The 21013-nt window shown below is 52.1% G+C and overlaps 1 protein-coding gene across 3 annotated transcripts; it reads left to right on the plus strand.

Moving 5' to 3' along the window:
* The first annotated feature begins 4679 nt into the window (after positions 1–4679).
* Positions 4680–9472, plus strand: Pim1 (Pim-1 proto-oncogene, serine/threonine kinase). Of its 3 annotated transcripts, XM_004846666.3 has the most exons (6): positions 4680–5067; positions 5150–5256; positions 5356–5406; positions 5521–5887; positions 7160–7336; positions 8126–9472. In XM_004846666.3, the coding sequence occupies exons 1-6, from the start codon at positions 4986–4988 to the stop codon at positions 8281–8283; spliced, it is 942 nt and encodes a 313-aa protein (XP_004846723.1). In that variant the 5' UTR covers positions 4680–4985; the 3' UTR covers positions 8284–9472. The 3 variants fall into 3 exon arrangements, with proteins under 3 accessions (XP_004846723.1, XP_087040591.1, XP_087040592.1); XM_087184465.1 differs by having other exon boundaries at positions 4699–5067; positions 5356–5887; XM_087184466.1 differs by lacking the exons at positions 4680–5067; positions 5150–5256; positions 5356–5406; positions 5521–5887 and adding an exon at positions 5908–6943.
* Positions 9473–21013: the final 11541 nt, after the last annotated feature.

The following is a 21013-nucleotide window of genomic DNA, read 5'->3' on the forward strand; positions in this document are numbered from 1 at the left end:
ACAGTGACTGAGTTAAATCTGTATCAAGTAGCACACGGAAACCACAAAGGAATTCCATGGATGGGCGGGGATTTAGCTCAGTGGCACTGTGCCTGCTTTGCAAGGCCAAGGTCCTGAGTTCAATCCCTGGTACCAAGAAAAAAAAAAAAGAATTCCATGGATGTTGTTCAACTTCAGTTGTTACCAAATGCTCCTCTTTCTGGACAAATGTTAGTATCCATGGGCATTTGTCATTTAATTATTTTTCTGATTGTTAGAGTCTCTGAGACAGCACAAGCAGTGCTTTGCTTTTTTTTGAGACAGGGTCTCAGTATGTAACCCAGATTGGCCTTGAACTCATAGTGATCCTCCTGCCTCAGCCTCCCAAGTGCTGGGATTACAGGCGTGTACCATTGTGTCCCGCCCCCCCCTTTACTTTTACTATCATTACATTTTAAATTTTTAAAAAACTTATTTTTAATTTTGAGACAAGATCTCACTAAATCACTTAAGTTGCCAGGCTTGGTTTAAACTTGAAATGCTCTTGCTCCTAAAACTACCTTTTTTTCCCCTTAAATTCTTTTATTGGTCCATTTTAGGCCTACAGTAGTTACATTTATCATTGGGAATTTATACCTTTACATGACTATCTTGGTTCTTATTTTTTCCCTATTCCCCTACCCCTCCGACTTCCCCTAACCCTTTGAACCTTTTCTTTCTATTTCACATTATCAATTATTTAAAACTACCTTTTGATGAATCAAAATATTAAATTCCCTATCCTTGAAGAGTAGCTTTTAAAACGTTTTTTTGGTACTGGGGATTGATGAACTCGGGTCCTTGCACTTGCAGGGCAGGCGGCGGAACCACTGAGCTAAATCCCTGGCCCAAAATACACTTGAATGTGTTATAATTTTTTTTTTTTTTTTGAGAATCGTCATTATATTGCATTTAACTCAAAGAATGACGCTAACTGGATCAATAATTTTTTTTTTTTTGAAAGCAGTTTGAAGTAAGTAAAAGATCTTTGCCAAGCAAGGTCCATAATTTGTAACTTCCAGCTCTGGTACCCAATATATATAAAGCAGGACAGGCCGGGGATTTAACTCAGTGGTTTCACCGCCTGCTGCCCAAGCACAAGGACCTGAGTTTGATCGCCGGTACTAACAAAACAAAACAAAAACACAAAAAAATAAAGCAGGTATATTAAATGTTAATCATTTAGGATCCAATTAATTAAATATTTAATGCTGCAGATCTAGAGAAAATAAAAGAGCAAGGCAACTTGATTCATTATTATTAGTACTGTTAGTATTGATTTTTTTTGGAGGCAGGGTCTCACTAGGTAGTCCAGGCTGGCCTTGAGCTCATTATGTCCTGGGCTGTGTTGATCCTCCTGCCTCAGCCTGTGGAGTGCTGGGATTACAGGGGTGCACCGCTACACTTGGTGAATTTATTATTTATTCATTTATTTTTTTTGAGGGTCTTGCTATGTAGTGGAGGCTGGCCTTGAACTCGCTATGTAGTGCAGGCTGGACTTGAACTCACTGTGTAGCACAGGCTGGCCTTGAACTTGTGGTGTTCCTTCTACCTCAGCCTCCCTAGGGCTGAAATTACAGGTACATACCACAAACTTGATTTAATGCATAAAACTTTTTTGGGGGTGGAGAGACTGGGGATTGAACCTAGGACCTTTGCTCTGAACAACATCCCCAGCCCTTTTATTTATTTATTTACTTACTTACTTATTTATGTATTTGGTACCGGGAATCAAACTTGGGACCTTGTGCTTGTGAGGCAGGAGGTGACACCACTGAGCTAAATCCCTGGTCCACCCCAGCCCTTTTGAAAAAACAACTTTTTTATTTTTAGACAGGGTCTCTCACTAAGTCTCTAAATTGCCCAGGCTGGCTTAGCACTGACTGCAGTCCTCCTGCCTCATCCTCTGAGGGCATTAGAACTACAGGTGTACATTCACACCTAGCTTTTATTTGATTATTTTGAAACACTTTCTCTCCCTAAATGGATAAGTTTTTATTCAAGAACCAGGTATGGTGGCACATGCCTGTAATCCCAGTACTTGGGAGGCTGAGGCAGGATTGCCTTGGATTTGAGGCCAGCCTGGGCCCTCTCAAGAAAAAGAGGCAAGCGGTTGGTGGCTGGTGTGCAGGTCCAGACCACAAATGGGCATTTTCTGGTGATGAGATGAGGACTCACTATGTTGCCCAGGGTGAAGAACTCCTGGGCTCAAGTGGTCCTCCTGCCTCAGCCTCCCTAGTGAGTCCTTGAATCACAGGTACAGGGCACCACCCACAGCTTGCACAAATTGATTTTGATCCTGTTCTGTTGAGTCACGGTCTTCTCTTCCATCAGCATATGTTGGATAAAGTATGGGTTCAAGGAACAGAGATTCAGTATAAATAACTGGTAAATTAGTAGACAAAAAGATTTGTTACCAAACTTCACATGATTGTCAGATGGGTAGGATGGGGAGTAAATAAATGCTTGGACTTGTTCAACAAATGGTGAAACTATTTTTTTTTGCAGTACTGGGGATTGAACCCAGCGTCGATTTATCCTGAGCTACATCTCCAGCCCTTTTTCTTTTTCTTTTTTTTGATACCAGGGATCAAACTCCGGACCTTGCGGAGGCAGAACCACTGAGCTAAATGCCCAGCCCTCCAGCCCTTTTTATTGTCAGTGTTGAGACAGAGTCTTGCTAAATTGCTAGGTTGGACTAGAACTTGCAATCCTCCTGCTTCAGTCTCCCAGAGAGCTGGGACTAGAGGTATGCATCAATGGCCCAGTGTAATGGTAGAACTACATACAAGGTCTCCTGAAGGGTGGAAATGATTTGAATAGAAGGGGAGGGACCCAGGTGTGGTAGTACAGACCAGTAATCCCAGCTACTCTGGAATTTGAGGCCGGATTGCAAACTGAAGGCCAGCCTGGGCAATTTAGCTAGACTGTCTTTGTTTTGTTTTGAGACAAAAGAGTTTCGCTACATAGTCCAGGCAAGCCCTGAACTCACAGTGTAGCCCTGGCTAGCCTTGAACTTTCCAAAATCCTCCTGCCTCAGCCTCCCTGGCACTAGGATTATAGGTGTGTGCCACCACACCAACCCAGTTATCTTATTTTTTTGGTACCGGGGATTGAACTCAGGACCTTGTGCCTTCAAGGCAGGTGAGGTGCCACTGAGCTAAATCCCTGTACCAAACCTGTTATTTTTTTTGTTTTAAAGCTGGCCTAACTTCCCAGGCAGCACCTGTGGGAGGCACTAGGTGTGCGGGTGCCTAGGTCTGAGAGCTGGAGAGAGGAAGGGGTGGACAGAGGGGCTGGGGTCACTCAGGCTGGTAACCCATGTCCTGCTCAGTCCCCAGGACTTTGGGGTGTGATGAGCGGGAAGCTTGGAAAGCCCAGGCCTGGAATCTGGGCCGTGTCACCTCCTGGCTGGCTGTCATATGCCCCTGACATGCCGCGGAAATTTCTTTTTTTCCTGCAAAAAGGGACTGGTTCCTAAACTCCGGGGTGTCTCCTAGTCACCCAGAGCGAACCGGGAGGCCATTGCGCACCAACAGCGTGGGGTCAGTGCCACTTCCTAGACACAGTCCTCAGGGTTGGGGTCTGGGCCCCTTCCTGCAGCGGCACCCGGGCAAACTCAGGGCGCCAACGCTGCAATGCACTCAAGGAGACAGCTCCTCCTTTTCCAAGGGCAGGAACTTGGAAGGGGGCTGTAGTCCGCTCCCCACGGCCCGGACCCCGCCGGGTCCACGTGCGAGTCTCACAGTCGCGATGGGCGCGGCGGGGACAAAGGGGAGGTGGCCTCGGGCCTCCGAGCGGTCTCCTCGGGTGGGCGGAGGCCTCCTCGAGCCCTGGCCGGGGTCCTCGGAACGGCAGGGTCGCGAGTGGAGGCGACGGGGAGGTGACCGCCGCGTGACAGTGCTGACGCCATCGCGCGCGGGCGCCACCGGGGCGTCTTGCTCCGCAGGGCCGAGGCGGCATCGGCCCACCGCCGGACACCGCTGTCAGGATTTCTTCCGCACCGCGACGCGGCGTCCCGCCGCCCCTCCGCACTCGTTTCCGGAGAGCTGGGAGGCAACCTGCCCGGCCCGGCCTCTCGGGTGCCGCCCGGCCGGCGACTCCCCGCTCCCGTGACGCAGCCCCGCAGGGCCGGCGCCCGCCCGCGGCGGCGCGGAGACCTCGGCTGAGTTACGCGGGGACCACCCGGCTCGGCCCGAGCCTTGACCCCGGCCTGCGCGAACCCCAGCGCCGCCGAGCCGGCCCGGAGGCCTCGGACGCTTTGTTATTGTTTGGGTTTGAATCGCAGCGCCCCTCCCCGCCCTTCCGCCCGCCGCGAGACTCCCGCCTTCCTCGCGCCGCGCCCCTCCCCCTCCATTTTGGCGCCTTTTCCTTCCCGCCACGTCGAGGCGGCGCCGAGACCATTCTGACCGCGCGGGCGGGGCAGGGGGCGGGGCGGGGCGCGCGGGGCTATGCAGATCAGCTCGCCCCTGGTTGGCTGGCGGCGGGTCCGCGGGGGCGGGGCCCGAGGGGAGTCGCAGTGTCCCGCCGCCGCCCCACCCCCTGGCCTCCCCGCGCCTGCCCGGCTGCCCGGCTCCCCGCCTAGGCCTCCCGGAGAGGCCCCGCCCCGTCCCCGCCCTCCCGCGCGCCCTCCCCGTCCGCGCGCTCCGCCCCTTTACTCCTGGCGGCGGGGCGAGCCCGGCGTCTGCAGCAGCGGGCGCGGTGGCGGAGGAGGCCGGATCGCAGTCAGCGGCGGGGTCTGCATCAGCCGCAGCAACAGCAGCAGCGGCAGCCGCCTTCGCGAGCTCCGCATCCCGCCTCGGCAGCCGCGCTCCCTGCCGCCTAGCCGTGCGGGCGCGCCCTCCCGCCGCCGGTGCCACGGGCCTCGCTCAGCCTCGGCCCGCCGCAGCCCCCGCCGCAACGCCACCCGCAGCCCGCGCCGCAGCCGCCCCGGGCCGCGTCCCCGCGCCCACGCCCTGGAGCTGGGGATGCTCCTGTCTAAGATCAACTCGCTCGCCCACCTGCGCGCCGCGCCCTGCGGGGACCTGCACGCCACCAAGCTGGCGCCCGGTGAGTGCGCGCCCCGCCGCTCCGCCGGCCCCAGGACCGGGCTCGGGGCCGGTGCTGAGCGCCCTGTGTCTCTTCTCCTCAGGCAAGGACAAGGAGCCCCTGGAGACGCAGTACCAGGTGGGCCCGCTGCTGGGCAGCGGCGGCTTCGGCTCAGTGTATTCCGGCGTCCGCGTCGCCGACAACTTGCCGGTGAGCCGGGGGGGCGAGCCGGGGGCGCCGCGCCGGGCGTGCGGGGGGCGCGGGCCGGGCCAGGCTTGGGATCTGAGGACGCTGTGCTGGGGCTTGCAGGTGGCCATCAAGCACGTGGAGAAGGATCGGATTTCCGACTGGGGCGAGCTGGTGAGCGCCCGGGGCGCGACCCGGGAGGCGGGTGGCCGGGCGGGTGGTCCTGGGGCGCGCGCCCAGCCTTTCCCGAGTCCCCGCTTACCGGCCCGGCCCCCTTCGCTCCCGCAGCCCAATGGCACCCGCGTGCCCATGGAAGTGGTCCTGCTGAAGAAGGTGAGCTCGGGCTTCTCCGGCGTCATCAGGCTCCTGGACTGGTTCGAGAGGCCCGACAGTTTCGTGCTGATCCTGGAGAGGCCCGAGCCGGTGCAGGACCTCTTTGACTTCATCACGGAGAGGGGCGCCCTGCAGGAGGAGCTGGCGCGCAGCTTCTTCGGGCAGGTGCTGGAGGCCGTGCGGCACTGCCACGACTGCGGGGTGCTGCACCGCGACATCAAGGACGAGAACATCCTCATCGACCTTAGCCGCGGCGAGCTCAAGCTCATCGACTTCGGTTCGGGTGCGCTGCTCAAGGACACCGTCTACACCGACTTCGACGGTGAGTTGCTGCCCGGTGACCCGGGCTGGCCTCGCGGCCTGCCAGCTGCGGTCCTTCATAAAGGTCATCGGACGCCGGGCGCGGCGCCGGGCTTGGGACGGCTTCCCGCCCGCCGGGGATTTCAGGCCGGCGCAACCTGTAATGCTTCTGGCATGATCGAATTTTTTCAGTGGCTTCCAAGCTTTCCCGATGAATAAGAGCTTGTGGGCCACGGGCCGTAGCCCAGATTTCCAAAGTCTGACCCACTTTCCCGGCCAGGAAAGCAGTGCGGTTGGGAGGAGAGATCCTGACGCTGGTGCGGGTCAATTTGTTTCACTTATAAGGAAGTTTTTAATTTACCCGTACCTTCTGATCTAGGGGGAGGTTCTGAAAAACCGTTTCACTAAAATTTTTATTTTCGGTGTCGTGGGGCGAGGGAGTCAGGAGTGGATTGTTGTGAAATAGGATCTGTTGCTGGTTGGAGAATAGTTGGCCCTCTCCGCAGGGAGGATGAAAACCTATCTTGCGTAGGGAGGGGCTTGGAGCGGCTTCTTTCAGAACCCAAGGCTTGGGGAGCCCGAGATCAAAGCGAGGAGGGTGGGTCATTCTCGGGGTGGCTTACCCTAACAAACGACAGCCTTTCAAAACTTGTGATTCGGGCTTGTGGTTTGTGTTTATTTGCCCTTGGAAGACGCTAGGCTGGGCTGGGCTGGGCTGCATTTTTTGTATTTAACAGTTAATGGCTGGCCGGGCCCTCCCTTGTTGTGTTGTTTTTTCTTTCAAGTCTCTGCTGCCCCCTGGTGACCAGCATCGGGACTACCTCCCTTTTTTTTTTTTACTACCCAAAGTTTGTAAACAGGAATCACGTGGTCTCAAACCAGCCTGCCTGCCCCGGTGCTGGAGGGCGGGGAGGAAAGCCTCCCAGAGGGCACCCTGGCTTGGGGTGTTTTGCCAGGGTCATTGCCAGGATGCCCTCCGCGCCGAGAAGCTCACCTGGTCCGAGACAGCCGCGAGTGGAAAGGAGGGACGGTCTGGACCCGCCCTCCAAAGGCGGGAGGCCGTTTGTTTCTTGGCCTGGTTTGTAAGGATCTTTAATTTATGGCTGGGCCAGTAGGGTTGGTTGCTGCGTTTCCACTTTACTCTTAGCCCAGGAGGCAAAAGTCAGGAGTTCACCCAGCTCCTGAGAGAAGGGAGTTGGTGTTTTGCTTTTTTTTTCCTTAAAGAAAGCTTTGCCGCGCAGCTGCTGCGGTGAGCTCAGCTGAGTGTTTTCTCTCCTGTTCCCTCGGCGTGCAGGCACCCGGGTGTACAGCCCTCCCGAGTGGATCCGCTACCATCGCTACCACGGCAGGTCGGCGGCCGTGTGGTCCCTGGGGATCCTGCTTTATGACATGGTGTGTGGTGATATCCCTTTCGAGCACGACGAGGAGATCATCCGAGGCCAAGTTTTCTTCCGCCAGCGGGTCTCCTCAGGTAACTTCTGGGACCCTGCAGGCCAGGTGGCCCGTGACCTGTGAATTAGCGTGTACAGACCACTGATTGACACTCGAGCTGGCCCGGCAGGTCACATGTCTTTGAGTTTCCCTGGGAGGTCAGAGTGCGAGCATATTAAGACAGTCTGGTTTCTCTGAAAAGTTTTACTTTTGATCTGGGGATCAGACCCCACTGTTCTTAAGGTTTTTTTAAAAATCCCAGTAGTCTGAGAGGCTGAGGCAGGCAGCTCTCAGAGTTAAGTCTAGCCTGGGCAATTTAAATTTAGCAAGACCTTGTCTCAGAAAGATGGGAGAGGCTGGGGTTGTAGCACAGTGAGAAGGCCCTGGGTTCTATCCCTGGCACCTCCTAAGGGTATAAGACCCAGAGAGTAAAAAAATCACGGGGCTTTTTTCACTACCTCCCTTTGTTGTGGTCTGGGTGAGCTCGTGCCAGCTGGCGATCATGGATGTAAGTTGGGGTGAAGTGAGTCACCTTGTTGCTCCTGGTGGTGTCTCCTGAGTGTCGCATCATCACCTTCCCATTTCTGAGCAGGCTGAGTGGAAAAGGCCTTGGCTCTTGAAGTTTGGAAACTACAGGTTTTAAGAGGGAACCACTGTTTAGCTGGCCTGGCCTGAAGAATCCAGGTTGAGTGCATTCTCACCTCCAGTGAAGAGCAAGGGGTGGGTGGGCAGGCAGGGGGTTGGGCGAGGTGTGGTGAGCTCACCGAGGCCTGGGGCCCGGCGTCCCCAGGAGCCCGCGGCCCCTGACCCCTGTGTCCTGCTTCTGCAGAGTGCCAGCACCTCATCCGCTGGTGCCTGGCCCTGCGGCCGTCTGACCGGCCGTCCTTCGAGGAAATCCAGAACCACCCGTGGATGCAAGATGCCCTCCTGCCCCAGGAGACAGCCGAGATCCACCTGCACAGCCTGTCCCCGGGGACCAGCGAATAGTGACTCCGGCCAGGCGCTCCCCCCCCCCTCGCCAGACCCGCTGGGTGGAAGCTCCGGCCTCCAGCTTCCCATTCCCGGTGACACCTGGCTGCCCAGCCTGGCCCGCCCTGGCAGGACAGTGCTTGACACAGGAACAACTCAACTCATTCCAGCCCCCGGGGCCCTGGGCCCCCTCCCGGGGGTGGGGGGTGGGGGCGGACGGGGACGGAGACAGAGACCACACGGGTGCCCAGTTCAGCCCCTGCGTGGCCGTGCGCTCCTCACTCACAGGCGCCTGGCCTCTCTCTGCTGGACCCTTGGGCAGTGGGGGCTGGGCCAGGGTAGGCCCAGTGTCATTTGAAGTCCCTCCTCGACTCTTCTGAGTGCCTTCTGTGGGACTCCAGCTGTCCTGGGAGAAATACTTGAACTTGCCTCTACCTGCTGCTTCCCGGGTTGGGTCCCCTGTTCCTGCCCCTCCTTAATGCAAAAGGTGCCACAGGAGAGGCTTGGGGCCAACCACTGAGCCGTCCGCCCTCCTTTCTGCCTCCTTAGTAAAACTCCAGTGAACTGTCTTCCCCTTTGGTTTTTACTTAACCTGTTCCAAGCCAGGACCTCACACACCCACACACAATGCACGAACAATGCAAACAGAAAAGCTGTAAATGTGTGTATAGTTGGCATGGTAATATACAAAAGGATTGTAGTTCTTTTTTTTTTTTAATCTTTAAGTTATTTTACCTGTTTTTTTTTTTCTTCCTGTTTTTGGAAAGATCCGCATTCTAACCTGGAGGTCAATGTTAAGTATTTATTTATTTATTTATTTGGTTCCCTTCCTGCTCTGCGCTTCCACAACTGCTGTCCTAGGTTTTTTTGGGGGGGGGGGCTTGTGTTTTTTTTTTCCCACTCCTTTCCTCCTCTGACTTGGGGACCTTTTGGGGAGGACTGTGACGCTTGCTGTGTGTAGGGTGATAGGCCCAGGCAGGACAGCCCGCAGCAGCTCCCTGGCTTCCAGGGTGTCGCTGACTTGTACATAGCACGGAGGTGGGGACAGGGCTCTGGATGGCATGTGCCTTGCAGGTCCTCCCTGGGGCTGGGTTCGAGCAGCATGTGGCCTGCTGGTTTTATCTGAGTGAATACTGTACAGGGGAATAAAAGAGATCTTATTTTTTTTTTTATACTTCGCGATTTTGAATAAAAACTTTTGTCTTAACTTGTGGCTCTTAGTTGTCCAGTTGGGAGTGCTGGCTGGGCCTGGAGGGAGGGCCTGGCTTGCTATGAGGGGCAGAGCTGGGGCCTCCTTTTGCAGATCTCCAGGGCTGGGGCTAGGGTCTTGTTCCACAGGACTGATCTACAGGGGGCTGCTGTTGGCTCAAGTGACTGGGCCTCAATGCTCCCCCAGTAAAGCATTTCAAAGCCTGGTGTGGGCGAGGCACATACACTGGAGTCCCAATTAGTGATGGCACTCGGGAGGCTGAGGCAGGAAGACCACGGAGTTTGAGACCAGCCTGGGCTACGTAGTTCAAGGCCAGCCTGAACTTTTTTTTTTTTTTTTTTTTTTGGTACCAGGGATTGAACTGGGTCCTTGTGCAAGTGGTAGAACCACTCAGCTAAATCCCCGGCCCATGGCCAGCCTGAACTGGATGGAGAAACTATCTTTAAAAAAAAAATCCTGGGGTCGGGGATTTAGCTCAGTGGTTTTGTTGCCTGCTGCGCAAGCACAAGGACCAGAGTTTGATCTCTGGTACCAAAAAAAAAAAATCTTGGTTCAGAGCAAGGTCCCTTCTCCATCCTGTAAAATAAACCGTTTTGAGCATTCCTGGAAAACTACACTTTATTCCTTGGGTTCTGAGTCCAGTTCCCTCTGTCATTGGCATTGATTGAGGTTCAGTTATTCACAGCAGTGGTGGAGACGCATCGACAGCAGACCATTTTCTTACTGCTTGTTCTCATTTGTATCTTTAGCCAGTGGTGTCTGCAGGGATCTGTGAAAGCCTTTCGTCTACTTTGTGAGTTGAACTCAGACTGAGCAATGGAGGCTATGAACCCCCTGTACGTCCTGAATTCCTAAATTCCGAGAGCACCTGGAGCCATCCCAGCATTCAGGAGGCTGAGGCAGGAGGACTGCCAGGAGTTCAAGGCCAGGCTGATCTACCTAGCAAGGCCTTGTCAAAAAAAAAAGTAAATTTTGCCAGGGATTTGGCTCAGTGGTTTCGCCACCTGCTGCGCAAGCGCAAGGACCCGAGTTCGGTCCCCAGTACCAAAAAAAAGTAAATTTTGTTGTGTTTTTCTGTAAGCGTCAGCCATGGTTTTAATCATCCTTCCTCTTGGCATCCACAAGCCCCCTGGACCCTGGAGCCATGCGCCCCTCGGGCTGGTGGTCCACACCTCGGCCCGTCTGCCCTCTTATTCATCCGGAGCTTGGACTGGGTCCAAAGCTGGCTCAGCCCCCACATGGCTGGGAGAGGAAGGAAGGATTTCTTGCTTCTGGGGCACCTTCCTGAGGTTCCCTTTTCCTTTGCCCTCTGCCGCCAACCTCCTGGGGTCTGAACTCGACTTGCCTCATCCTTTGCAGTAAAGTTGTGCTTGAACTATTAAAAGTTGCTCCAAACTTCTAATGATATCAAGAAAACCCTCAGCCTCTGTCCTTTGAAATGAGTTTGCTTTTCGTTTTGTTTTTTTGAGACAGGGTCTTGGCTGTGTAGTTCAGGCTGCCCTTGAACTCACTGTGTAGCCCAGGTTGGCCTGGAACTCATGATGATCCTTCTGCCTCAGCCTCCCGAGTGGTGGGATTGCAGATGTGCACCACCGTGCATGGCTGGGAACATCAGTTTGGGAATCTGCTCTGGAATTAGACTGGGCAGTTTACCACACCCTGAGACAGCTCCTGCTCCTGGGTCGGGCTACCAGGAGGACAGGTTGCTCAGAGGGTATGTCACACAGAGCCAAGTGCTGGTCCTCAGTGGATGCCACATTGGCAGTAGAATTAGCAAGAAACACAGGGCGCATGAGGTCCTGGCCTCGTGGAGAGGTTCCCTGCTCTGGGAGAAGGGTCTCCTCCCATTCCCTCAGTGATGCTTCATCTCCTAAGCTAGGCACAGATGAAGGTAGGGTCACATGCTAATTAAAGTGGCTGGGTGAGAATTGGGTTTGTTTTAAATAGTTCGTGATAAATCTGCTGGGCTGGGTGGTGCACGCCTGTCATCCCAGCACTCAGGAGGCTGAGGCAGGAGGATCACCTTGACTTTGAGGCCAAAATGGGCCACATACATATCGAGACCCTGTGGCAGAAAATCAAAAAGAAAAAGTGGCCACATCAGAATCTGAACCCAGGCACTCCACACTCATTACTACTCTGCTGTCCTGACTGTCCTTGTTTGCTTTTGCCTCGATGCAGATGGAACCGAGGGTCCTGTTCGAGCTGCTGTGACACTTAATGTCTGTGTGGCTTGGCCGTGGGTTCTGTCCCCCCTGGGCCCAGGATCTGGAGGACAGCATGCGTTTCTCTAGCCACCAGGGGCAGGTGAGCACGGTGTTAAACACTCAGGGATTTAGCTCAGTGGTGCCGCGCCTGCCTGGCAAGTGCAAGGTCCTGAGTTCGATCCCTGGGACCAAAAACCCCACTCTCTGTGCCTCCGCACACCGTCCTCCTCCATCCTCCCAGCCCAGGGGAGGAAGAGCTCAGGCTGGAGGCGCACAGTGGGGGCTGGGTGTGTTTCTTGTAAATATTGCTCAGCTCCTTCAACTGCTGGCTTCTTGGAAGCACTCACCACAGACAGCTACCGGGGGCAGTGCTGACCAGATAGGGCCCCCCGGCCCCTGTGCACTTCCGCCGCTGATTGCCAGGAGTAGGGTTGCGCTGACCCCTGGCACCCCTGTGGGAGGAAGTTCGAAAATAAGCAGAACTAGGCGAGCCCAGAGCACTTTATTTTTATTCATCGTGACAGGATATCCGACGTACAGAATTGGATTCTTCATGACCTTGGGTTCAGGATAATTTCTCCTCACTAGTCTACGTGTGGCTGGCTGTTGTGTTTTATTAGATTGCACCATGGCCCCTCCATGCAGCTCAAGTCATGGAAGAATGCTACTTGGGAGGCTGAGGCAGGAGGATTGTAAATTCTAGGCCAGCCCGGGTCATTTACAAGACCTGTCTTGAAATTAAAAAATAAAAAGGGTTGTGACCTGGCATGGTGACACAGGCCTGTAATCCCAGCACTCTGAGAGGCTGAGGCAGGAGGATCGTCATAAGTTTGAGGCCAGCCTGGGCTGCAAAGCTACAAATCGAGACCCTGTCACAAAAAACCCCCCAACTTTAGCAATGCCATGTACCTGTCTACATGATCTTAGTTCAGCCTCCAGATAAAATCTATCATCCTACTTTTTGTGTTTAGCATTTTCTTTTTTGTTTGTAGGTTTTTTGTTTTGTTTTTGAGACAGGATCTTATATGTAGCTCAAGATGGCCTTGAACTCTCCTGCCTCAGCCTCCCGAGTGCTGGGATTACAAGGTATGCCACAACCCTGCCCAAACTTTCTTACTTTTGTGCCTGGCTTCTTTTACTTAGTATCTTTTCTTTCTTTCTCTCTTTTTTTTTTTTCCAGTACCAGGGATCCAACTCAGGACCTTGCACTTGCCAGGCAGGTGCGGTACCACTGAGCTACATCCCCAGCAAATTTTCTTACTTTTAAAGGTAGTTTCTATTTTATAGGCAGAAGTGTCTAAGATGCGCAGTGTTTCGTTTTGTTTGTCTTATTTTGTGTTGGATGCTGGCAAATGAACTCAGCACCTCCTGCAGGTCAGACATGCAGATCTACCATGCTGAACTACAGCTGTGCTCAAACTGTATCAAAGTAGCACTGTGCTGGCAGGGGCAGCTTGGAGGCCACTCTGTCCACGCAGTGTGAGAGGTGTCTCGGTGGCTAGCAGAGGCCTTGTTCTCCACACCACTGGGGTCTGGTTGCCCGGGAAGTGCACGCCCAGAGCAAGGTGGAGCCGGGGGTCTCAGGGTCCTGGGGCACCTGCTTGCAGGAGGCACTATGGGTGCCCAGCAAGAACCCCTCTGCAAGGCTGATTCAGGGCTCCTCCTGCCCTCCTTAGGGCTCTGATTGACGGCAGCGAGCAGATAAAGGTTATAGCAAGCAGAAGCCAGATGTTCGGCAGAGCCTGTGAGATGTGTGGAGTATGTGTGTGTGTACAGTGGATCCTCGAGTTACGACTGGCCTGACATATGAATGACTTGGGTTACAACTGAAATTTTGGATTTAACTTACCACCAAAGGCTTGAGTTACAGCCTGAACGCTGGCTGCTTGTGCTTCCAGATGGTCTCAGATACAGATTCAGGCCTTCAAAAGTTCTGGGAGGGGCCGGGGATTTAGCTCAGTGGTTTCGCTGACTGCTGAGCAAGCGTAAGGACCCGAGTTTGATCCCCGGTACCAAAAAAAAAAAAAAAGAGTTCTGGAAGGAACACTACAGCATCCTTTCCTGCGTGGGGTTCACTGAGAAATCCTGGGCCAGTGTTTCTCTAAGCACACTAAGAGTGGCCTGGAAGAAAATGTGGCCCAAAACTACACAGGACAGAGACTTTGAAGGCAGCTGACCAACCTGAGTTACAAAGGGAATGAACTGAGTTAGTAAGTTAAGAGTCCTCGGGCTGGGGATTTAGCTCAGTGGTTCTGCCGCCTGCCTCACAAGCGCAAAGACCTGAGTTCGATCCCCGGTACCAAAAAAAAAAAAAAAGAGTTCTCTGTATTTTGTATGTTTAGGGGAGATTGGGTCTTGAACCCAGGGCCTTTGCACTGAGCTACATCCTGGCACTTTCCTAAATTTTTTCATTTTCAGCGGAGTGTGATGACACACGCTTGTTATCTCAGCACTGGGGAGACTGAGGTGGGAGGATTGCTGTGAGTTCAAGGCCAGCCTGCACTACAAAGTGAGACTTTGTTTCCAAGAAAAGGTACAAAGTGAATTAAAGTTCTGTGATATAATCCTACCTCTCCAGAAACATACTTTTAGCACAACCAGACCATATATATATATATATATATATATATGAAATATAGATATAACTTTACAGAGTAGAGCTCATATTTTTGGTAATTTAACAATGTGTTCTCTCGATGTGTTTCTGTTTCCAGAACTATGGCTAAACGTGATCATTTTTATATGGCTTTATATAGATATATAGATACATAATTAATTTCAGCCATTCCCCAAACTCCACTATTAGATATAAAATGTCCTATTATAAAGTAGGAGTGGCCAGGGGCGGGGATTTAGCTCAGTGGTTTCGGCACCTGCTGCGCAAGCGCAAGGACCCGAGTTCGATCCCTGGTACCAAAAAAAAAAAAAAAAAAATTAGGAGTAGCCAGCATGGTGATCCACACCTATAATCCCAGCACTTGGGTAGCTGAGGCAGGAGGATTGCCATGAGTTTGAGGCCTGCCTGGACTCCATAGTGAGTTCAAACCCAGCCAGCCTGACTACAGAGTAAAACTGTCTCCAAAAAAAACAGAGGGCTTTGGGAGAGATTGTCATCTAGGCCAATATCCATTATCTTCATCTTCCCTACTAATAGCATCTCTGATTTTTATCACGTGTCCTTTCTTTGAAGAATAAAGATGAAGATTCCCCAGATTCTCTTGCCCTATCTGTAGAGATATGAAAAATCTGGGCAGAGGACAGAAGCAGGCAGGTGGCAGGGGTGGAGCAGACAGTTGGTTCAGAGCCTCTGATGAGCCCGCACTCAGCCCTGGAGGAAGTGTGGAGCGGCTGGGTCTGGTGGGGGATGCCGGGCCCAGGGGACAGCAAGGCTCCGTGAGGCCTCCATCTTCACCCAAGCCACCGCTGTGTTCTTCATCGTCTTGCTTTGTAAGAAGCCCTGGCTTGGTTTCTTTTTTTTCTCTTTTCTTTCCTTCCTTCCTTCTTTTTTTTTTTTTTTTTTTTTGGTACCGGGGATCGAACTCGGACCTTGCACTTGCGAGGCAGGCACAGGAACCACTGAGCTAAATCCCTGGCCCTTTTCTTCTTTTCTGTACTAGGAATTGAACCCAGGCCCTTCTCACTGAGCTACTTTGACGGCCCTTTTTATGTTTCTATCTTATCTTTTTCTTTCTTTTTTTTGAGACAGGGTCTTGCTATGTAGTCCAGGATGGCCTTGAATTCACTGTGTAAGCTGGCCTTGAACTCTTGGCCATCCTCCTGCCTCAGCCTCCCGAGTGCTGGGATCACAGGTGTGCGCCACCATGCCTCAAAAGATGGTTTTAATATTTTATCAGAAAATTATTTTGGGGCCAGGGATTTAGCTCAGTGGTTTCGCTGCCTGCTGCGCAAGCACAAGGACCCAAATTCAATCCCCTGTACAAAAAAAAAAATTATTTTTTCCCTTTAATTTAGTGATTTTTAAGAAACATGCGGTATCTAAGTTTATCTTCATCATGTCACGGTAGCAGCACCTGCCCCCTCCACCCCCTTATGACAAATTGTTCCGATTTTACACTATAGTCACGTAGAGAGACTGGGTATCGAGCCAAATCTCATTTATTTATATCAATTCATGGGGAAAAGTACGCGGCAATATGAATAATCTAACGTGAAAGGGAGTTTAAGATGTACACGTGGCTCTGGAGCGTGCTCCTTCATCCAACACGTTTCCGTTGATGCAGAGGAAGTGGACTTCTGCAAAACCCCAGCTGTACGGAAGTGATTTCCCACCCTAAGCACACTCATCTTGGTGCACGCTCCGGTGTGCGGGGCAGAGGCACACTCCCCATCAGGATGGGGGACCTCTCCACCAGCCCCGCGGTTCCCTGGGCCCTTTCTCTAGCTGATAGAGGCCTTACAAGTGTATGATCACTTCTCTTTTAGAGACGAGAAAACCAAGACTCATAAACTAAATAATTTATCGAGCCGGCCGTGGTGGCGCATGCCTGTCATCCCAGCACTCAGGAGGCTGAGACAGGAGGATCACCAAGAGTTCAAGGCCAGCTTGGGCTACATAGACCCTGTCTCAAAAAAGCCCCCAATGAATGAATGAATGAATAAAAGAAACCAACATCACTGTCTTAGTCACTTTTCTCATTGCTGGGACGGAATACCTGACATCCACAACTCAAAGGAGAGGGTTTTTTTGGGTTGCAGTTTGTAGAGGTTTCAGCACATGGTTGGCGGGCTGCAAGGCAGGAAGGCAGGGCAGAGGGGCCTGGCGGAAGAGGCTGCTCAGGACATGGCGAGCAGGAAGCGAAGGGAGGGGTTGGGTGGGGATGAACCCTTCCAGGCCACGCCCCAGCACCCGCCCCTTCCGGCCTGACCCTGCCTCCTAAGCGCAGTCAGCGCGAAAACCCGTAATCCGGTCGCCTCCTGGAAGCCCTGCACGGGGTCGCAGGAGGCTTTGGTGACGTTGGAGGCCTAAACCCTAACACCCACACAGCTAAAGCAGTGTTTCGACTGCATGTAAGTGTGTCCAAGTTTAGGGTCTCTCCTGACGTACCTTGCTGCTGGCCTTGGCTTTACAGAGCCCTAAATGATGAGTGAGTTAGGGGCAGGTGCAAGGTCCAGGCTTGTAGTCGATGGAAAAGCGGAAGCAAGGCGGAGGATGTGAGCGATGGGGAACTGTACCCACGCACGACGCTCATACAGATACCAGTACAGTAGCGCCTGGAGCCTCGTGCTGGCTAAGGTGTCACGGTGGCGGCATAGGGGGAAGAGATGCAACTCCCAGTCCTGCTAGATGACACACACGTGAGTTCCTGTTCTCTAAATCGAAGAATGAATTCTAGGAACAACGGAGGTTAAGAGTAGGAAGAACTTATTGAGAGAAAGATAGCTTCTGTCTAGGAGAGACAGAACGAGGCCGGGAAAGTGGGCTGCCTGCTCAGCCTGCTTCTCAAAGATGTTTTGTGGAACAAAGTCAGGAGGTGAGGCGGCTTCCAGGTGGGATAAAACTATAGTCAACTGGTAAGATTACAAGTACAGTTGCTTAGGTAATATTGGTCCAGTGACAAATCACAAGGCAGACAAAATTATGATCAGCCAGTAAGATTATGACAAGTACAGTTGCTTAGGTAATATTGATTAAACGGGGATCCAAGGGGGAAGCAGGTCTGGTATCCAGCGTACCAGGAAAGAGCAAGGATTTTCTGTGGTAAGCAGTGGGTCAGGATCTTTCTTAGAAGACCTTGGTTCCCCACCCAGGTGATTGATACCTACTTAGAATATCAATCACTGCTGTTCATCCTATGCCGGTGTGCTAGTTTCTTGTACAAGGCTGGCCTCCAGTGAAATGTCTTTTTTTTTTCTTTCAGTAGGGGCATGGAAGTCAGGACCTTGCACTTGTGAGGTGGGCACCAGGCTCGGCACCACTGAACTAAATCCCCTGCCCAAAATGTGTCTTGATTGTCCTCCATGTTGGCTCCTCATGCACTGGACCTGTCTAACTGCCTACAAGATATCTAATTAACTTACCTATCTACAATAGTAAGACTCTTCCAGAGTAGGATTGTCCATGGCTTTAGGCATTCTTTTTTTTTTTTTTTTCGAGACAGGGTCTCACTATGTAGCCCAGGCTGGCCATGAACTTACAGGGATCCTCCTGCCTTGGCCACCCCAGCGCTGGGATGACATGCATGCACCACCACACCAGGAGGCTCTAAGCCTTTTCTTTTCTTTTCTTTTTTGGTATGGGGGATCAAACTCAGCACCTTGTGCTTGCCAGGCAGGGTCAGTACCACTGAGCTAAATCCCTGGCGCTCTAGGCACTTTCTTAAGACAAAAATCAGTTAGGTTAGGAAAAGTTGACTCAGAAGGCGTCAAATCTCAGTTGTTCCTTCTTTTTTTTTTTTTTTTTGGTACCAGGGATCAAACTCCGGACCTTGGACTTTCGAGGCAGGTGGCGGAACCACGGAGCTACATTCCCGGCCCATTTTGTTCCTTCTTATCTGGCAAGACCCATGTGGCAGTCTGAAGTCTAGAAAATCATAATGTAATAAGGCAAACCCAGGTGAGCTGGTTCATGTGTGTAATCCCAGTACTCTAGGTGGATGAGGCAGGAGGACCTTTGTGAGTTCAAGGCCAACCTGGGTGACTTATTCACTTAGTGAGACTCTATCTAAAAATAAAAAACAAAAATGAAATGGCCTGTGGATATAGCTCAGTGGGAAGGCCCTGGGTTCAATTCCTAGTACTGCAGGGGAAAAAAAGAAAAGAAAAGGTAAAAATTTTAGACCTCTCCCAAGTCCCAGAACAGCAACACTAGGAGGGCAATTGGATACTTCAAGGAGTTTAAGGACAAAGAGAAAGAAGGAACGGTTCCCTAGCGTGGGAAGAGTCAAAAGTTTGACTATCATGTGTTTGAAATTGAAGACACCTTTCCCTAGAAACCCCTGCAGGGTGGAGGGTGGACTCAGAGGCCATCCCTCAAGGGCTGCATTACCCCAGGGCTTGGAAACCCAGCCCATCTGCCAGACAGACCAATGCCACAGAGGCCGAGGGTCACAGACTGCTGAGCCCCCCACCCCCACCCCTTCGGGGCTGGCTGGGGATGGTTGGTCCCCAATTAAGGTGACTGATGTCTATTTAGAATATCGGTTACTCCCATTCATGCCCAGGGAAAGTAGCTGGGTGTTGCAGTTTTTTCTCTTTGTATAATGTTAACCTTCAGTGACTGTGCCTCACTTGTTTTCTATGCTGTGCCCACAGCCTTGTCTGACTGCCTTATGATATTTTTCTGCCTTATAATTTTTAACCAGCTTAGCTATCTGGAATAATTTTAGCAACGGGCTGGGGATGTAGCTCAGCCACCCTGTGCCTGCCTGGCAAGCACAAGGTCCTGAGTTTGATCCCCAGTTCGGGGCGGGGGGTGGGGTGGGAATTAGAAACAAAGCCTGAAAAATGTTTTGACCTTTTTGTATCTTTAATATGTAAGCTATTTCTGATGATTGCTAAGTAACTATTTAACTTTCATATTTACACAAACACAAATCACACACACAAACATAACCTTTACCAGTACAAATGAACAAACACGGATACACACACAACATACATACACCTACACACGTTCACAAACACACACCCGGCACACACAGGCACAAAGCCTCTGCTGATGAAGTGAAATCATAGGACAGAAGGACATATAAGTGCTACTTCCTGGGGGAAGAAAAGCGTAAGTTATTGGGAGGGTGGAGAAGGAAGTATTTCAGGAAGTTCCTGTTTCCCTAATAAGTGGCAGAAAACACCTGCTGTTTCTCCTGTGTGAGACGTTGCACAATATTTAAGATCAGGTGTCTGCTTTACTTCACTTACCAATGTGGTCTCAAGGTGCATCCATTTTCCTACGAATGACTCATGTTTATCCTTCTTTATAACAGAGTAGTACTCCATGGCATGTAAGTACCACATTTTCTTTATCCATTCAACTGTCAAGAACACACAGGCTGCTTCCAAGATTTAGCTATAAACATGGATGTGTGTACTTGGATCACTGTGATACTGATGTTTTAACCTAGGAGATATCCAGAAGGGGAATAGCAATCAAAGACTAAATAATTAAAGAAAAAAGAAAGTAGGAAACAGGGAGATAGATCTTTTGAAAGAGTGAAGGGGATTCAGAGGCAGAGGAAAGAGGAGGAAAAGAGGAACAAAAAGAACTAAGATTCGTTAAGTAATGAACCTGCCCTCTAAAGGGAATGTAAATATGTACTGATAAAAAAAAATTGAGGGAAAAAAAAGATCCTGGAAAAAACAAACAGCCAAGGGTGGGCTCCTTGGCCAGGAAGAGCAAAGTGGAGAGCTGCAGGAAGCAACTGCAGACAGGATAAGCGGGGCTTTGGAGTAGCGACAGATGCGGGGAAGTGGTCATCAAGGGCCTCGAGGAGAAGGGAAAAGCCAATGGAATCGGCCGGAGGCCGAGGCGGGGGCAGCGCAGTCTCCGGGGAACTTAGCACCACTGCAGGGAGAGAAGAAGGCACAGGCCTGAGGCGTGCCCAGGAGCGGGCTCGGGAAAGGGTTTTCCTGTCTGGGGAAGCGGGAGTCCTCTTCTGGAACCTGTCCCTGTGCGAGCCCCTTCCGTCCCCAGGCGGGCAAGTGGGAAGCTGCAGCCTCCCATTTTTGTTTGTTTGCTTGTTTGCTCTGAGACCGAGTCTTGCTCTGTAGCTCAGGGTGTCCTTGAACTCTCAGGGATCCTCCTGCCTCAGCCTTGTGGGTGCTAGGACCAGGGGTGCAGCACCACCGGAGCACAGCGTCATGTCTGCGGGTCTTAAACCTTCCCGCTCCCTGGGAACCCCACTTCTCCCCACCCTCTTCCACACCCAGCCACCCCGACTAGGACGGGGAGATGGGACCCCGAAAGTCTGCCCATGTTCTGTGTTTCTGCACTAACAAGCCACAACTGGAAGAGGCCTGCCTTTGTGAGACCAGGGCAGAAACGCGCCACCGGCTCTGTCACATCGCCACCAGGCGCCCTCAAATCCTGACGCAGGCGCACTTAGGGGCGTGGTGGTGGCGGTGAGGAGTAAGGGAAAGCTTATCGCGGACTGCCCCCTTGTGGTCATGGCCGGAACTGCCCTCGATCAAACGCTCCCTCCGGCGTTTGGGGGTACTTTGCCTTGGCCCCTCTCCGAGTTCAGTAAGTGACTCACCATCATTGTGCTCCTGCTTTGCAGCGACGGAGCCAAAACAGTGTCCCTTCACTGCAAACATTTTTTGAGGGAAAAGGAAGTGTCCTAAAAAAGATTCTTTTTCTCTTACAGCTTGGCTT

This window comes from Heterocephalus glaber, unplaced genomic scaffold, assembly GCF_053883595.1.
Source record: "Heterocephalus glaber isolate CG9 unplaced genomic scaffold, H.glaber_assembly_v1.0 deba00001497, whole genome shotgun sequence".
In the NCBI taxonomy this organism is placed as follows: Eukaryota; Metazoa; Chordata; class Mammalia; order Rodentia; family Bathyergidae; genus Heterocephalus; species Heterocephalus glaber.